Source organism: Lissotriton vulgaris, chromosome 7 (genome assembly GCF_964263255.1).
Source record: "Lissotriton vulgaris chromosome 7, aLisVul1.2, whole genome shotgun sequence".
Lineage (NCBI taxonomy): Eukaryota > Metazoa > Chordata > Amphibia > Caudata > Salamandridae > Lissotriton > Lissotriton vulgaris.
Genome location: NC_141695.1, coordinates 1,689,121,749 through 1,689,138,829, shown reverse-complemented (window position 1 = coordinate 1,689,138,829; position 17,081 = coordinate 1,689,121,749). Strand labels below are relative to the sequence as shown.

The window sequence follows — 17,081 nt, the reverse complement described above, 5'->3', positions numbered from 1 at the left end:
GTGATAAAACTTCTCCCTCCCCATGTGTTTTTTAATGGAGGGTAAGGTCACCATCTTAGCTCCTAAGGAGCAAAGAGTTCTTTTAGAAGTATACCATTGAAACCGCTGTTTCAGATATTCTGGTCCTATTTCTTGGAGGGCCTTGAACACGGTGCATAAGTATTTAAAATGCACCCATTTTCTGACTGGTAGCCAATGAAGTATTTTTATTTCCTTAGTAACAGAAACAAATTTTGGTGTGCCGGTGAGCAGTCTTGATCTGGGGATTCCCCTTGCCCCATAAGCATGCTATGAACTTTGGGTTTTTAATGCAGAGTTATCCTACAGCTCCCATTTATTGTCCACTTATGGCACCTGTTTTTCTTTGTTACGCTCTTTAAAGATATTTTGACATATTACCCGTCTCAGCGCGAAAGCGTACCTGCTGTGGTTACAATTACTTCCAGACTGGATTATTCTAACTCACTTTACTTTGGTCTTTCTCAGTGTTTTACTAGGTGGCTTCAACAGGTGCAAAATGCACCAACCAGACTACTTTTAAAAATACAACGTCATCAACACATAGCACCACATTTTACATTCCTACACTGGCTCTCAGTGAATAAGAAAATTCAATTTAAGTCCTTAGTGAATACACACTGTGCTTTCATGGCATGGCCCCAGGTTGAAGATTGAATGTGTAAAAACATGATCGTCCCATGAGGGATTTGACGTAGTGAAATGCTCGACTGTTAACAATTCTTAGGATGAAGCAGGTAAGGAAAGGTGTGCTTTCATTTACCCTCCTCGCTGCAAAACTTTAGAATGATCTTTGTTAGATTAAGTGGCATTGACAAGATTAGCTTTGGTTCTTTAGTTCTAATGAACCTATTCCCAAATAATCTCACTGAGCTTCCTCCTACTTACTGTAGCACTGAAAGGCCGGTTTTGGGTAGCTTTCGGGCTATACAAATGGCCTATACATTAATTAAATAATCAGCACAAGGTTCCAGTCACCGCTAAATTTACATAAATGCAAGTATATTGCACATAAAAGTAATACAAGCCTAACTTAATTTTGCTAGGCAATTACATCTTTAAACTCAGACTGTCTCTAAATCGCACAAACAAACAGGATCTTACTTGTCAAAGCTGTCACTGGTGCGGACGAATAAATCTAGTTTCTGCTTGGCATACTCGATAACATCACCATGAAGCTCCACACCATGGTTTGTGCCAAAGGGGCCTGAAGAGAGGAAAGTAAACACAGGTGCTTATGGATTCCAGAATAAGGACCATGCTTGCTCACCACTCACTGCGATAAATATATTCTTTACTCTCATATACTGGAAATTTTCAGCTAGATGCATCAAACAAAAATCAGCTCGCAAAGGGGTAGATTCTCAGAATCTGCCCCTTTGCGACCGGTATTTTTGCATTTGGGATGCATCATACCAAATGCAAATATCACAAATTGAGAAATCGCTAAATTGCGATTATTTGCATTTAAGGAATCTCAAATTGAGATTCCTTAAATGCAATGCATGAAAGTTTTAAAAATAGCGAATTCGCTAATAGGGCACGCAAATTACCATTGCATTTTTCAAAGTTTCATGTTGCGCACACACATGCCCTAAGGGGCATGTGTGTGCACAACATATGTGAACCGATCAATTTCAGGGGTGCAACAGAGTGTCCTTTGGACACCCCTGCACCCTTGAAATCGCAATCTCAATTTGCGTTTCGCTACTTGCGATTCGCAAATTGAGATTGTCTTCTCATTCATTCCTATGGGCCTCTAGGCCCATAGGAATGAATGGGGAGGTATTCCTTAATTGCAACTCGCAATTTGCGACTCGCAATTAAGGAATTCTAAGTAATCGCAATTTTTTTGTGATTTCTTGATGCATTCCATTTTGCTATTCCTTAATAGCGAATCGGTATTTTTCGCTATTAAGGAATCGCAAAATGGGCTCTTGATGCATCTGGGGGTTTGTGTTCTAAGAAGTAAACATCTCATCCCAGCGGTAGAGCAAGGTCAGCTAAAAGCTGAAAACAAAACTTGAAATTTAAATAGGTTATGAAAGCGCTCTATGTTACACCATGAATTGCAACTAATGGGCTGTCTAGGAAAGTGCTGACATGCATGTCAGCAACATTGTACATTGTGCTGAAACGGCAACACGCTTGCGCAGAGAGCTTCCAAAAGAAGCTGCGTTTTTGCAATCTTTGCATTCCTTTAACCAGGGTGGAGGTACTCAAAAAATCAATGTTTCCTTTTTAGGTTTCGCTGGGGGGCGGAGCCGTTAGGCTCCTCCTCCAGAGAAATCTGTAGTTTCTAGTATGGGTGACTTGAACACGCCCCCCCGCCTCATTGGCTAGCTCCATAAATGGAGCCTAGCCATTGGACGAGGGGCCTGTCCATCAATGCCGGACCAGACACGGGGGCGTTCCCGAGATTCTTTGGCTTTGGCGACGTCACGCGACGCCGGGAACGCCCCCGAGTCTGGTCCGGCCGGGCCGTGCTTGCTGCTGTCCTGCCTTGTGTCCCTCCTCCCGCCGTCCCCACGTTTCCCGCCTCCCTCCCGACGTCCGTGTCCTTTCCCGCCCCCCTCGTCCTCTCCCGCCCGCCCCCCTCGTCCTCTCCCGCCCCCACCCCCCTGTCCTCACAAATAGTGGACTATAGTTAAAGAAAAATGGGAAGTCGGGTGAAAAGTCGCAACGTAAGCCGGATAGGGGGGTCATGTGTAACATGGGATAAATGTGATGGGAGGGGGTTAAGTGGCGGTAAAATAAATAAGTCTGAGGTGCCTGGGAGCAAGTTGAAGGTTAGGCCGAGATTTTAGAAGGGTGGGAACTCTGCGGGTTTTAGCGCTCAGAGACTCCGCTGAAAAAGCTTTGAAGGGCAGTGCCGGGTGCGGTACTTTACAGTGGCTGACCGTTTGTTATGAATTGTATTTATCTTTATAGAAATGGCCTGGGATGTTGATGTTCTTAGAATGATACGTTTTCTTGAGCGTGAAGATGCTTGGGCTGGTAACATTTTGACTGACAGAATCGGTAAGGCTGCGCTTTTGCCCTCGGGGGCGGACGCGAACTCACTAGAGGCGCGGTTATTAAAGAGCCTGAATATTCTGCTGGGCGGGGTTACGAGGGCGGGATTAGGGAGCAGGACCAGGGAGCAGGACTGGGAGTTTACAGTCGGCACGAAAGAGTCCTTGGAGCGGAGGCGGGTAAGGGAGCAGACGGGAGCAAAGAACGGTGAGGTATTTCCCATACGAACGGCGGAGGGCCTCTGTTGCGTTCTCTCTCGTCCCATACAGATCGTTCCAGTCATTTAACTTGTTGCAATCTTTCCACTGTCCTGTTTGGTCCCGATTGATTTACCCTGCACTCTGTCAAACTCAACGAACTGCCCCTGCAGTCTGCTACTTTAGTTTCCCCAATCATGTATTTCCCTCCATATCTTGCCCCCCCCCGCCCTTCCGTTCAGTTTTTATTATCTTTCTACTCCTCCACTTTTCCCCTTTGCTGACCTTTCACTCGCCAGACTTCCTCAACTGAAACCTCCGAGAGTTGTTTTGTCATAGGGACATTTTAGGTCCACCCCGCGGTCTTGCAGTTCTAATAAATGCTTTCTGTGAGTTGTAGTAAGCTTAGTTAGCGACTGTTAAACTGAACTAGCTCAAAGGATAACTATATTATTTAGTGGAAAAAAGATCAAGACTGCAAGCGTTGTGTCCCAATGACATAGAATCTTCTTCATACCACTTCACCCAGTTGATTGTAATTGCTGTTGTTCACTGCCTCAGATAGTGTCATTTCACCTCCTTATGCCTCTTTCTTGACCACTTGTCATTTGTCCCACTGCCGATCTTACACTTACTCCATATCAAGTCCATGGAACCTGTTTCACCCACCCGTCTGACCAGAATTTCACTTGCTTCGCTCATCCCTATTAGACTCCAGTGTACTAAACTTTCGTCCCTCAGGGTCCCACTGCGGCTCCATCATCCTCCTGCGGTCACTTTCCACATCCCGCTGGTCATGTCTGATATTACCTGGCAGTCTCTTTTCTCTCACGTTCTAATTTCATGGCACCTCTTATTAATCTACTACGTCGTTCACTGTTTCACCCCTTGACCCCCCCATGTATTCTTTGCTACCTTCCGGATTGCGCTGACTATTCCCTGCTGGCCCACGTTTCTATTATCTCTACTTCTGTTCATGCTGCCTTTAATCGGATTTTTTATTTTTTTGGGCAATGTTTTGAACCCTACATAAAACATTAAGCGTAGAAGACCTAAATGTCAAAATTACGCTTAACTGTATTATGCAAATATATTTTGTGAACATTGAAATGAAAGATGGAAGATTGCTGGCCGGGCCCTTAAGATATTCCTCTCTTGTGCAAGATGATTATTTGGGGACTAAAGGTCAGCGCAAAGGAAGTTTGTCAGGGTATAGTCTTTGCCACAATTGACATTTGAAACTGGACACATTAGTATTGTAGTGTGTAGCATTTATATAGTTTTTCGTATATCGTTTTGGGGCCTATTTTCGCATGTGCGGACCTACACAATTGAGGTGTGCACGGTTGTTGCAGAATGCTGTATTTGTTGTCATCCTTGGTGTCTTAACTTAATGACCGCAGATATGCTTTCATCTTGTCTTGTAGTGCAGTGGATAACACTGTGATGGAGGTGGTAGCACAAGAGCCTCACATAATTTAGTTGTAATTAGTTGAGGTTTATAATTTACTTAGGCTCCATGCTATGCTTCATGCTTTCTTTTCCGAAATAGCAAAAGACACACAAATGATGGACGGGATGCAGAACAAATCAAAACATTCACCCCCAGTCAAGAGATCTGAGTTAAATCCAACATTCTTTTTCTCACCATGCCACCCCCGTTTAGACCCAGCCATATGCAAATCAGTCTTTTCCCTGTGCCTCATGGGAACAGTCCAGCCCAAACTGCCAAGGGTAGGACCTGGCTTGGCAGTTTGGGCTGGACTGTTCCCATGAAGCACAGGGTCAAGACTGATTTACATATGGCTGGGTCTAAACTGGGGTGACATGGTGAGCAAAAGAACAATGGATTTAACCCAGATCACTTAACAGGAGGTGAATGTTTGATTTGCTCTGCATTCCATCCATCATCTGTGTGTCATTTGCTTTCTCACCCTAAGTGCGGCGGCTAGGCCCTAAGTGCGCTGGATATGCCCAAACGTGGGTCCCGGGATTACTGTGCCACTGGCTGATGAGGGGGCGATACCCTGAAACCAGTCCCAGTATGCGTCTTTCCGGTCCTGGTAGGACATGGATTGGCATTTCGGGCTGGACTGTTCCCATGAGGTCAAGACTGATTTGTATATGGCTGCGTCTAAACTGGGGTGGCATGGTGAGCAAAAGAACAATGGATTTACCCTGGATCGCTGACTTGGGGTGAGTGTTTGATTTGCTCTGCATTCCGTCCATCATTTGTGTGTCTTTTGCTTTCTCTTACGAAATAGGCAGGCATTTACCTGCATGGTCTTCTGGTCTTGGTTTTCAGTACTAGTACAAGGGGGCACTGCCCATACCCTCCGATCATCAGTGTTACAAAGTGATCGTTAATAAAAGTAATAAAGGATGATCATTAAAAATATTACAAACTTACAATATGTAGAAACATTTTCTATTTTTTTCATCTTTGACTTTGCTGTTAATATTATAAACACTTGCTTTCTTTTACAAAAGTACAAATGCAATAAGTTTTTCTGCAATTTTTATTATACATGCAATTTTTATTATACATGTAATTACGATAGAACAGTTGGGAAATTATCGTACAGCAAGACTTATTCACTATATAAATAGTATTGTCTGATATATAGATCTCTATCTCCACCATAGCATGAAACAGCCTCCCTCACCACATCAGAGCCTCTTCATTGCTTCTTGACTGCTCTAGTTACTGTAGATGTGGCTTTTCAAATAATCATGCCAAGTAGACCTACTTAAGCTGATATCAAATATTCTCAAGTTAATTTACACAAAAATATATACTTTTTAGGTTTCGCTGGGGGGCGGAGCCGTTAGGCTCCTCCTCCAGAGAAATCTATTGAGTACAGTAAGCACTATGGAACACGCCCCCCCGTCCCATTGGCTAGCTCCATAAATGGAGCCTAGCCATTGGACGAGGGGCCTGTCCATCAATGACATGGCTTGGCAGTTCGGGCTGGACTGTTTCCATGAGGCACAGGGTCAGACTGATTTGCATATAGCCATGTCTGAACTGGGGTGGCGGAGTGAGCTAAAGAACGGTGATGGATTAAACCCAGATCATTTGACTGGGGGGCGAGTGTTTGATTTGCTCAAACGCTCTGTCCATCATCCCCTTTTGTATCGAACTTGTAATACAAACAGCATTATTATAAATCTTTTGTTATGTAGTCCTTTTGTTCTCCAATTATTGTTCAATCTTTGCATTTATTTCCCTTTTACGTAATTTTGGGTACACTGCATTTTGTATTAATGTATGCGATACTTGTCTTTAATTAAAATGTATTGTCTGGAATATTGATTAATAACAGGGCACAAATCCTTATCAAGGTGAAGCAGCAGCTCCTTCACAGAGCCAGGACTCGGGCCCCAAGGTCAGGGTTCACATCTCTATAAGATGAAGCATCAAGTGACTCCCAAGGCCAGGGTCTGATTCCAACCAAGACCAAGGGGGGCTCTTGTGTGGTGTGTGTGGGGGGCTCTTGTGTGTGTGGGGGGCTCTTGTGTGGGTGTGTGTGTGCAAATGCAATACGTCTTGCATTTGCGACAGAGTAAGCTATTGGCATTGTAAATGAGAATGCCATTTATTTATCCGTTTTCAAAACCAACACATAAATAAAAAGTTTGTCATTTACAATGCCAATAGCTCAAACTTTTCCGAAGGCGAAACCGTTGCATTGTAAATGCTTGTTTATCTAGCGTTCACTTTTGCGAACAAACCAGTCTTGATCGGACACAAGGTCATATTTCCACTTCTTTGTACATCCTGATAACATACTATATGCATTATGATTCTATCTGTTGCAGGATTCCACACTTTTTAAATGAGCAGCAAACATCTACACATAAAAACAGAATTATAATGAAATGGCAAATCTATTTTTCTGTGCAAACTGCATGGGGAAACACTTAACATTTTCATACAAAGGAAACACACAGGACTTTAGTATATTACAGCAATGACCCATGCATATAAAAGTGAATACCGTATGAAGATTTTAGTGTAGGATTATTGCAAAACATTCACAACCAAAACCTGGCATTACAAAACAAGTACTGGCAAATCCCACAGGTCGAGATTTAATGTACCAACACATTAATAAATAGGCATTCACAAATGCCGTTTCATGCAATGTATGCACATTGTTGTTTATCAAAAAGCCAGCCCTACTGGCATTGCCAATGTTGGGAACAAGAAGAAAAGATTTGCTTTCTGTGTAGAAAAAAGGAGAAAAATAACAGAATGTGAGAAGACAAAGCAAAGTCGTTTTTTATTCATTTAGAATAGTCCTTTCTGAATTCTAAAGGAAGGAATTCCAGGAAAGCCAAATGATACATCACCAACGCATAGCATGAGGCGAGAGTTTAATACTCCTCTGACTGGGGGAAAGCCAAAGCCTCTATGCAGATTTTAAAGTATTGATAAAAATGCCTTAACGGTTTTGATAAGAATGCCTTAACGGGCAGTAATAGGCGCGTAATATCACACGAACAAACGGTTAGAACAGGGAGTTAAAATCCTTTACGAGTGTTACACACGAACAAATGCTTTTTGACAACAGCCGTTTAAAGAGAGATACTGAGGTTTATAATATGATATTTCAGTTGCATTCATTGCATAAATATGAATTTATATGATTTTTTGAGATAGAGACGAAGTTGCTGATTATAAAGTATGTTCATATGTTTAATTTTCAGGCGTTCCCTGATGAAGGTGTTAATTACACCGAAATGCATTGGAATGATTTATGTCTACGCCTAACATGATCTAATTGGAATCTAATGTGAATGAACTGTTGAATATAAGAATTAAAGACTACGAGTGAAATCAAAATACAGTATGAATGATATTGTTTATCAGAGCTGGGAACCAGCATTTGACACTTGTGCCTAGGGTGACACACCTTTGATGGAACAGGTGTGCAATCACATTTATGTCTGGCACCAACTAGTGGGTGAGGGTGACTCCAGGCCACTTCCTCACAAAATGGGGTAAAAGCTCCATGGGGCAACCTACCCACTTTTCTGCAGTTGTTGTTTGCCCTACTGCAAACAATCACACTCACCCTCAAATTCCAAGATGGCGAAACCCCCGTGCACAGTCTGTGTGCCCACCGAGTGGTCACTCCAAGCCAGTTAAGGGGGTAGCTTTCCTCCCACCGAGTTTGGTGCCAGCCTGACTATGGATATGAAGAATGGGGCTTTCTAAATGCCACCTTACATTCGCTTGAAACAGAGCTGGCCCCTTTGACGATAATTAAGTTCTGGGCCCACCCCCAAATGGTCTTCCTGCCAGGTAAAGAAAATACCTCCCCTCTCATAGGCTACTTACTCTGACCTGAGCAGTTCTCACAGCTCTTCCACGTCTAATTCAGAGCAAATACAGGCTGGGCAGTTGCTGGGGAGCTATTGTAAATTAACATCCATCAGGTTTTCCCACCTGTCGAAAGGGTGATTTCACAGGGATGGGCAAGCAGGGTTCAGGCTGCTACAGTCAGGCTACACAGGTGAGGCCCGAGGCATGTTTTTACTGCCATTAGAGTGGATGGCACAATAGGTACTGCAGTGCACAAGTGGCATTTAACTTGCCATGCAATAGACGTATTTCTGCACCATTTAATATGACCCTATAGGGAAGTTAAATGTGCCAATCAGGTTGTAATCCAATTTGGACACGTTTAGGGGTCAGAACACATATAATGGGCTCAGAACACACTGTTCTAGATTACGAGGAGAGTACAAAAAAAGAAAAATGCAAAACTGGAGGTGACCAACCGAAAGCAGCTACTTTGCAATAAATGGCATTTTCTACACAGACTTGTTAGATACTTTGAGGGATGAACATAAGGATTTCACACATGATAAGCAGACAATTATACGTTTCTTCTTAATAAGCAGCCCTACAGCACCATTTATTCTATTTCTGTAAACTTCTCAAGTATTATCAGCCCATGCACTAGTCTGGCTGACCTTCGAAAGAACACCGCCCATCAATTCTGTCAGCAAAACTTGGGTCTTCAAAGAAATTGCTTTTAGAGCTACGACTCTACGAGATTCGGTCAAGAAATGTGGGGAACACGTTGTCAGGGAAAACCATAATAGAAAGCTTAGTTGGGATACTAGCTAGGATGTAGCAGAAGCAGTGATTCGGCAAGACTTGAAATAACTCGCATCTACCTTTACACGACTCACTAAACAAAAAAACACAGAACTTGAATCCTGGCTAAACCGTTATAGAGGTATGGGAAGGGGTCCCAGTAAACATGAACAATAATAACAAAGAAAATATAAACAATCAAAGAAACCAATTATAAAGACACATTGTTTTATTCACAATGTGCTAGTATCATGTATATACGTCACTTTAAACATACATTGATCAGTGACTATTTTGTAGTGCCCCAAAGGTTGGGAAAGGGGGGAGGGTTTGTGATACGTGTGGGTAATCGGTGAAGGAAAAGAGGGTTTTTAGTGACAGTAAAATCGGCGAATAAGAGTAATTCAATGTAGTTACATATCAATGTACCCAAACAAAATGACCAATAAGTTCATATAAATTCTTTCACAAAAATCATACTCCAAATGCACAACTAATGAGAGCAATAGGGTGTGGAGTTGACTGCATAAAAAAAAATGATGTCGACGTTTCGACCCTCGTTCGCAGATGTGGGTTTAAATCTTGCCGTGGGGTCTTCTTCAGGACTGGGGAGATGGGGGCACGTGACCTAGTTAATGTACAAATATACACGTATTAGTGTGGGGAAAGAAATTCCCATATATTACTCAGGCTTAAAAAACACACCAATCTTTTGATGAAAGTGGCTGACGGTTAGCAAAATCTTGTTGAATGCATATAATTCAAACAATGTGTCGCCACGAGTACGACTTGTTCAACCAATGGATGTATTGTTAATCCTCAATCGAGATCATTATGCACAAAAAAGGGGGGAAGCAGTCTGAAGATAGGTCACACCGCACTTGGGCAACCCATCCAAAATACCAATGGGCTATACGTGAATTAGCAACAAACGCTAATAAGTACAGGTCCAATATGTTGATTGACACTATACAATCGAATCCATGGATACCAAATATACCGGTTAAAAGGTCAAACTCGAAGAGATTATAACTTACCACCGAGGTGGTGTGCAAAAGGACCCGTTAGGTGGAGGGTAGATATCGGTAGTAGATCTGTAAATTAAAATTAAGTAAGGGTCTTATTATACTGATAGTGTTATTTTACAAAAAATGCAGAAATCACCGCATGGTAGAGGACTTACCGAGGTATCACTCGGAACCGCCTAATGAATTATTGGTCGAGGGTCCGTAGAAGCATCAAAAGGGAAAGTAGCTCTAAATGTAAAAAAGTATAGAGAGAACCTTTAAAAACTGTCCCCGCAGGGCCGGGAGGGTTAGAGCAAAAAGCAGAGACCAATCTAGAAACTTACCCGACAGCCATGTTGCTTCAACTTTCGGCGTGGGGTAGCAGGCACTCGCGCTGTGGCGTCGAGTCCGTGGCAGGACTAGATCAGGAGATAAAAGAGTATGCAAAGCGTTACTAGTCTGCTGGGAGGGCGCGGACTGAACGCATGAACTCGAAGAATTGCTGGTGCTTACCGGGGTGAGGAATTAATCCGGAGCCATTCACTGCTCGCCGAGGGAATGGCGAAGCAGAGTTCCGCTTACAGGGACGTTGCCAGGGTTACACGTCACGTGATTAATAGGCATGGTGGACAGACTCAATGAGTCAGTGGGTCGCATAAAGTCAGGCACTTGTTGGAAACACACATACGGATTGGTACCCATAACGCTTAGTGGGTTAGTGCACATTTTTGATATAGCCATTAAAGGTGACTGAAATAACATATTTAAAAATGACATAGCGACTGGATGGAATCCGGTAACGGGATATAACCCTCAGAACGGAGGTATTAATAGCCAAACCAAAATAGGCAATTGGGTACTTGTTGGTGGAGCAGATTACGTGCATATGAGTGAATGCATCGATTAGGGGATAACTGTGAACATCCACAGACAAATGCTATTCTTTATAACAACCTAAACGCTGGCTATGGCACGAATATAAATGGGTGAATAATAGCAACATGCCCACGAACTAATTAGTCTCATCACTTAAATAACCCTTCATAAATTGGCTGGGTGCTCTCATACAGGGCGTACCTCACGCACGTGGGTATAGGCCACTGTCGCTCCCTTCTGATAGTTATTTATGGGCAAAAATGCTGGTTGTTGCGCAAAAAATGGTTCCTGGATAATATCACCGTAATCACAACACAGTTGGTCCAGATCTTGGACACCCTAACTGAATTTATTGGCAATGCTCAAAATACATGGCGTACCTCACACACGCGGGTATAGGCCACTGTAGCTCTGTACTGATGGTTGATAATATACACATAATCAAGGTTATTGCAACATTGTGGGAGTGGCGTACCTCGCACACGCGGGTAAAGGCCATATACACATTGTCGCTGCTCGTCGGTGCAAAATTGGGCTACTGATGTCTTAACTATATGCTAAGGCCAGACATATTGAATCATCATACTAGGTAGATTCACTGATAGACAGAGTGTAATGTCAGGCTCATAGTTAATTCTAAGTATGGATACAAGGACAATATCATTGAAACAATCATCAAGGTAGAATAGCCAGTTGGGAAAATGAACTATCATGTTCGTTTAGCCCAGATTCAATGGAGTTAAAGGTAAATATCCACTTTAATTCCCGGGTGTTAAGGATGTTTGAGATATTACCTCCCCGTGGACCCAGTGTCGCTTTCTCTATGACTAACCACTTGAGGCTTTCTGGTGTATGGCCTACTGATAAGAAGTGGTCAACTAGCGGAGCCCCCTGGGTTTTGCATCTGATCCGGCTCATATGCTGAAGTATCCTTGCTTTCACTTTTTGTTGGGTCTGGCCAATATAAATCAATTGACATGGGCACAAGATGGCGTAAATGATGTTTTCAGAATTGCAGTTGGTATGAGATTTCATAACAATTCTGTGTCTTCCGTGTGAGAATTCCTTTGTTTGAATGGTGCTGGCACAAGCTTTGCAGCAACCACATCTAAAGTGGCCCAGAATGGGAGGCAGATTCCACATTGTTTGGATAGTTGGATCCTCCGGTGTTTTCAAGAAGGAACGTACCACAAGGTCCTTGATGCTTCTGGCCTTTTTGAATGCATGAAGGGGCAAGTCACTTTGTTGAATATCATCAGAGATAAGGGCCCAGTGATGGTTTATTATCTTTTTTATTTTGTTGCTGGCGGTGTTGAATGTAGTGACACACACGATTTTCTGTTCAGATTCATCTCTGTCGGTTTTGGGGGTCAAAAGTTCTTCTCGAGGATAGAACCAGGCTCTTTTCCGTGCACGCTTGACAAGTTGTTTTGGGTAACCCCTGGACAAAAGTCTCTGTTTGAGTTCTTCAGACTCGCTGAAATAGTGATCTTTATTGGAGCAATTGCGGCGGATGCGCAAAAATTGCCCAAAGGGGAGGTTGTCTCGGAGGGCACGTGGATGGTGACTCTCGTAGTGCAAAAGGGAGTTTCTTTCAGCCGGTTTTCGATATAAAGTGGTGAGTAATACACCAGCCTCCTCATAGATGGTGAGGTCTAGAAAATCGATCCGATGATTGTCCGATTGAATGGTAAATTTTAGGAAAAGAGATTGTTCATTAAGCCAAACAAAGAACCAAGCACCTTACCTTCCATTACTGGACTCAGACCGCCCTCTACATTTGTCCCCTTCAACAACACCATGTCACATAAGATCCTGGCCTTTGAAACGGTCGTACTGAGAGACACACTACATCTCCTAGGAACCAAAACCTTTACTAGATTTAACACCAGCAAAAAAGAGAAATTAGCTCTCCAAACCCTGGCGCGAAATGACCAACTAGTTATCAAGCCAGCTGACAAGGGTGGTGCAATCGTGGTACAGGATGTCACCTCATACGAATCTGAAATTCTCCGTCAATTGAATGACACTAACAGTTATCAACTTCTACGGTCAGACCCAACCTCGGCCATTGCTCGTGACATCCTTGAAATAACTCAAATGGGTCTTGAACAAGGGTTTCTATCGGAACTTGAGTTCAATTTCCTCAACAAACCACATCCACGTTTAGCAACCATCTACACGATACCAAAGATACACAAGTCAATGACCAACCCCCCAGGCCGCCCCATTGTTTCCGGGTGTGGGTCGATCCTCGAACCCCTGGGTCAATACATTGATTTTTTCTTGAAACCCATCGCAGAAGCCACTCCAGCGTATTTACGTGACACGATGCACACCATAAATATTGTGGAAGGCCAACATTTCAATCTAGATTGTCAACTGTTAGCCACATGCGATGTTGTATCCCTGTACACGTGTATTCCACAGCAGGAAGCTCTGATGGTAGTAACACGGTGCCTACAACAGCGACCTGCTCCGATGCAAGTACCCACCGAATTTATTGTTGCATTACTGCGTATAGCGATGACCCAAAATTTCTTCGTGTTCAAGGACAAGTTTTACATTCAAACTTCAGGAGTAGCTATGGGGGCTCCCTTTGCTCCTGATGTGGCAATTTTATACATGGCAGCCTTTGAGCAAGATACTGTACTCAATCAGATCAACCCATTCAGAGACCAATTGAGTCTCTGGATGCGTTACATCGATGACATTCTCCTGATATGGCACGGAGACTTACAAGAGCTAACGGCGTTCTTTGTTTGGCTTAATGAACAATCTCTTTTCCTAAAATTTACCATTCAATCGGACAATCATCGGATCGATTTTCTAGACCTCACCATCTATGAGGAGGCTGGTGTATTACTCACCACTTTATATCGAAAACCGGCTGAAAGAAACTCCCTTTTGCACTACGAGAGTCACCATCCACGTGCCCTCCGAGACAACCTCCCCTTTGGGCAATTTTTGCGCATCCGCCGCAATTGCTCCAATAAAGATCACTATTTCAGCGAGTCTGAAGAACTCAAACAGAGACTTTTGTCCAGGGGTTACCCAAAACAACTTGTCAAGCGTGCACGGAAAAGAGCCTGGTTCTATCCTCGAGAAGAACTTTTGACCCCCAAAACCGACAGAGATGAATCTGAACAGAAAATCGTGTGTGTCACTACATTCAACACCGCCAGCAACAAAATAAAAAAGATAATAAACCATCACTGGGCCCTTATCTCTGATGATATTCAACAAAGTGACTTGCCCCTTCATGCATTCAAAAAGGCCAGAAGCATCAAGGACCTTGTGGTACGTTCCTTCTTGAAAACACCGGAGGATCCAACTATCCAAACAATGTGGAATCTGCCTCCCATTCTGGGCCACTTTAGATGTGGTTGCTGCAAAGCTTGTGCCAGCACCATTCAAACAAAGGAATTCTCACACGGAAGACACAGAATTGTTATGAAATCTCATACCAACTGCAATTCTGAAAACATCATTTACGCCATCTTGTGCCCATGTCAATTGATTTATATTGGCCAGACCCAACAAAAAGTGAAAGCAAGGATACTTCAGCATATGAGCCGGATCAGATGCAAAACCCAGGGGGCTCCGCTAGTTGACCACTTCTTATCAGTAGGCCATACACCAGAAAGCCTCAAGTGGTTAGTCATAGAGAAAGCGACACTGGGTCCACGGGGAGGTAATATCTCAAACATCCTTAACACCCGGGAATTAAAGTGGATATTTACCTTTAACTCCATTGAATCTGGGCTAAACGAACATGATAGTTCATTTTCCCAACTGGCTATTCTACCTTGATGATTGTTTCAATGATATTGTCCTTGTATCCATACTTAGAATTAACTATGAGCCTGACATTACACTCTGTCTATCAGTGAATCTACCTAGTATGATGATTCAATATGTCTGGCCTTAGCATATAGTTAAGACATCAGTAGCCCAATTTTGCACCGACGAGCAGCGACAATGTGTATATGGCCTTTACCCGCGTGTGCGAGGTACGCCACTCCCACAATGTTGCAATAACCTTGATTATGTGTATATTATCAACCATCAGTACAGAGCTACAGTGGCCTATACCCACGTGTGTGAGGTACGCCATGTATTTTGAGCATTGCCAATAAATTCAGTTAGGGTGTCCAAGATCTGGACCAACTGTGTTGTGATTACGGTGATATTATCCAGGAACCATTTTTTGCGCAACAACCAGCATTTTTGCCCATAAATAACCATCAGAAGGGAGCGACAGTGGCCTATACCCACGTGCGTGAGGTACGCCCTGTATGAGAGCACCCAGCCAATTTATGAAGGGTTATTTAAGTGATGAGACTAATTAGTTCGTGGGCATGTTGCTATTATTCACCCATTTATATTCGTGCCATAGCCAGCGTTTAGGTTGTTATAAAGAATAGCATTTGTCTGTGGATGTTCACAGTTATCCCCTAATCGATGCATTCACTCATATGCACGTAATCTGCTCCACCAACAAGTACCCAATTGCCTATTTTGGTTTGGCTATTAATACCTCCGTTCTGAGGGTTATATCCCGTTACCGGATTCCATCCAGTCGCTATGTCATTTTTAAATATGTTATTTCAGTCACCTTTAATGGCTATATCAAAAATGTGCACTAACCCACTAAGCGTTATGGGTACCAATCCGTATGTGTGTTTCCAACAAGTGCCTGACTTTATGCGACCCACTGACTCATTGAGTCTGTCCACCATGCCTATTAATCACGTGACGTGTAACCCTGGCAACGTCCCTGTAAGCGGAACTCTGCTTCGCCATTCCCTCGGCGAGCAGTGAACGGCTCCGGATTAATTCCTCACCCCGGTAAGCACCAGCAATTCTTCGAGTTCATGCGTTCAGTCCGCGCCCTCCCAGCAGACTAGTAACGCTTTGCATACTCTTTTATCTCCTGATCTAGTCCTGCCACGGACTCGACGCCACAGCGCGAGTGCCTGCTACCCCACGCCGAAAGTTGAAGCAACACGGCTGTCGGGTAAGTTTCTAGATTGGTCTCTGCTTTTTGCTCTAACCCTCCCGGCCCTGCGGGGACAGTTTTTAAAGGTTCTCTCTATACTTTTTTACATTTAGAGCTACTTTCCCTTTTGATGCTTCTACGGACCCTCGACCAATAATTCATTAGGCGGTTCCGAGTGATACCTCGGTAAGTCCTCTACCATGCGGTGATTTCTGCATTTTTTGTAAAATAACACTATCAGTATAATAAGACCCTTACTTAATTTTAATTTACAGATCTACTACCGATATCTACCCTCCACCTAACGGGTCCTTTTGCACACCACCTCGGTGGTAAGTTATAATCTCTTCGAGTTTGACCTTTTAACCGGTATATTTGGTATCCATGGATTGGATTGTATAGTGTCAATCAACATATTGGACCTGTACTTATTAGCGTTTGTTGCTAATTCACGTATAGCCCATTGGTATTTTGGATGGGTTGCCCAAGTGCGGTGTGACCTATCTTCAGACTGCTTCCCCCCTTTTTTGTGCATAATGATCTCGATTGAGGATTAACAATACATCCATTGGTTGAACAAGTCGTACTCGTGGCGACACATTGTTTGAATTATATGCATTCAACAAGATTTTGCTAACCGTCAGCCACTTTCATCAAAAGATTGGTGTGTTTTTTAAGCCTGAGTAATATATGGGAATTTCTTTCCCCACACTAATACGTGTATATTTGTACATTAACTAGGTCACGTGCCCCCATCTCCCCAGTCCTGAAGAAGACCCCACGGCAAGATTTAAACCCACATCTGCGAACGAGGGTCGAAACGTCGACATCATTTTGTTTTATGCAGTCAACTC

The 17,081-nt window shown here is 43.2% G+C and overlaps 1 protein-coding gene across 2 annotated transcripts in view; it reads right to left on the bottom strand.

The window, feature by feature from the left end:
• PCMTD2 (protein-L-isoaspartate (D-aspartate) O-methyltransferase domain containing 2) overlaps positions 1-17,081 on the bottom strand; it is a 90,940-nt gene that overhangs the window by 33,310 nt on the left and 40,549 nt on the right. For both annotated transcript variants that reach the window (XM_086932800.1, XM_086932801.1), the window contains one exon: positions 1,123-1,225. In XM_086932800.1, the coding sequence (XP_086788926.1) occupies positions 1,123-1,225 (103 nt within the window). The remainder of the gene's footprint in view (positions 1-1,122; positions 1,226-17,081) is intronic.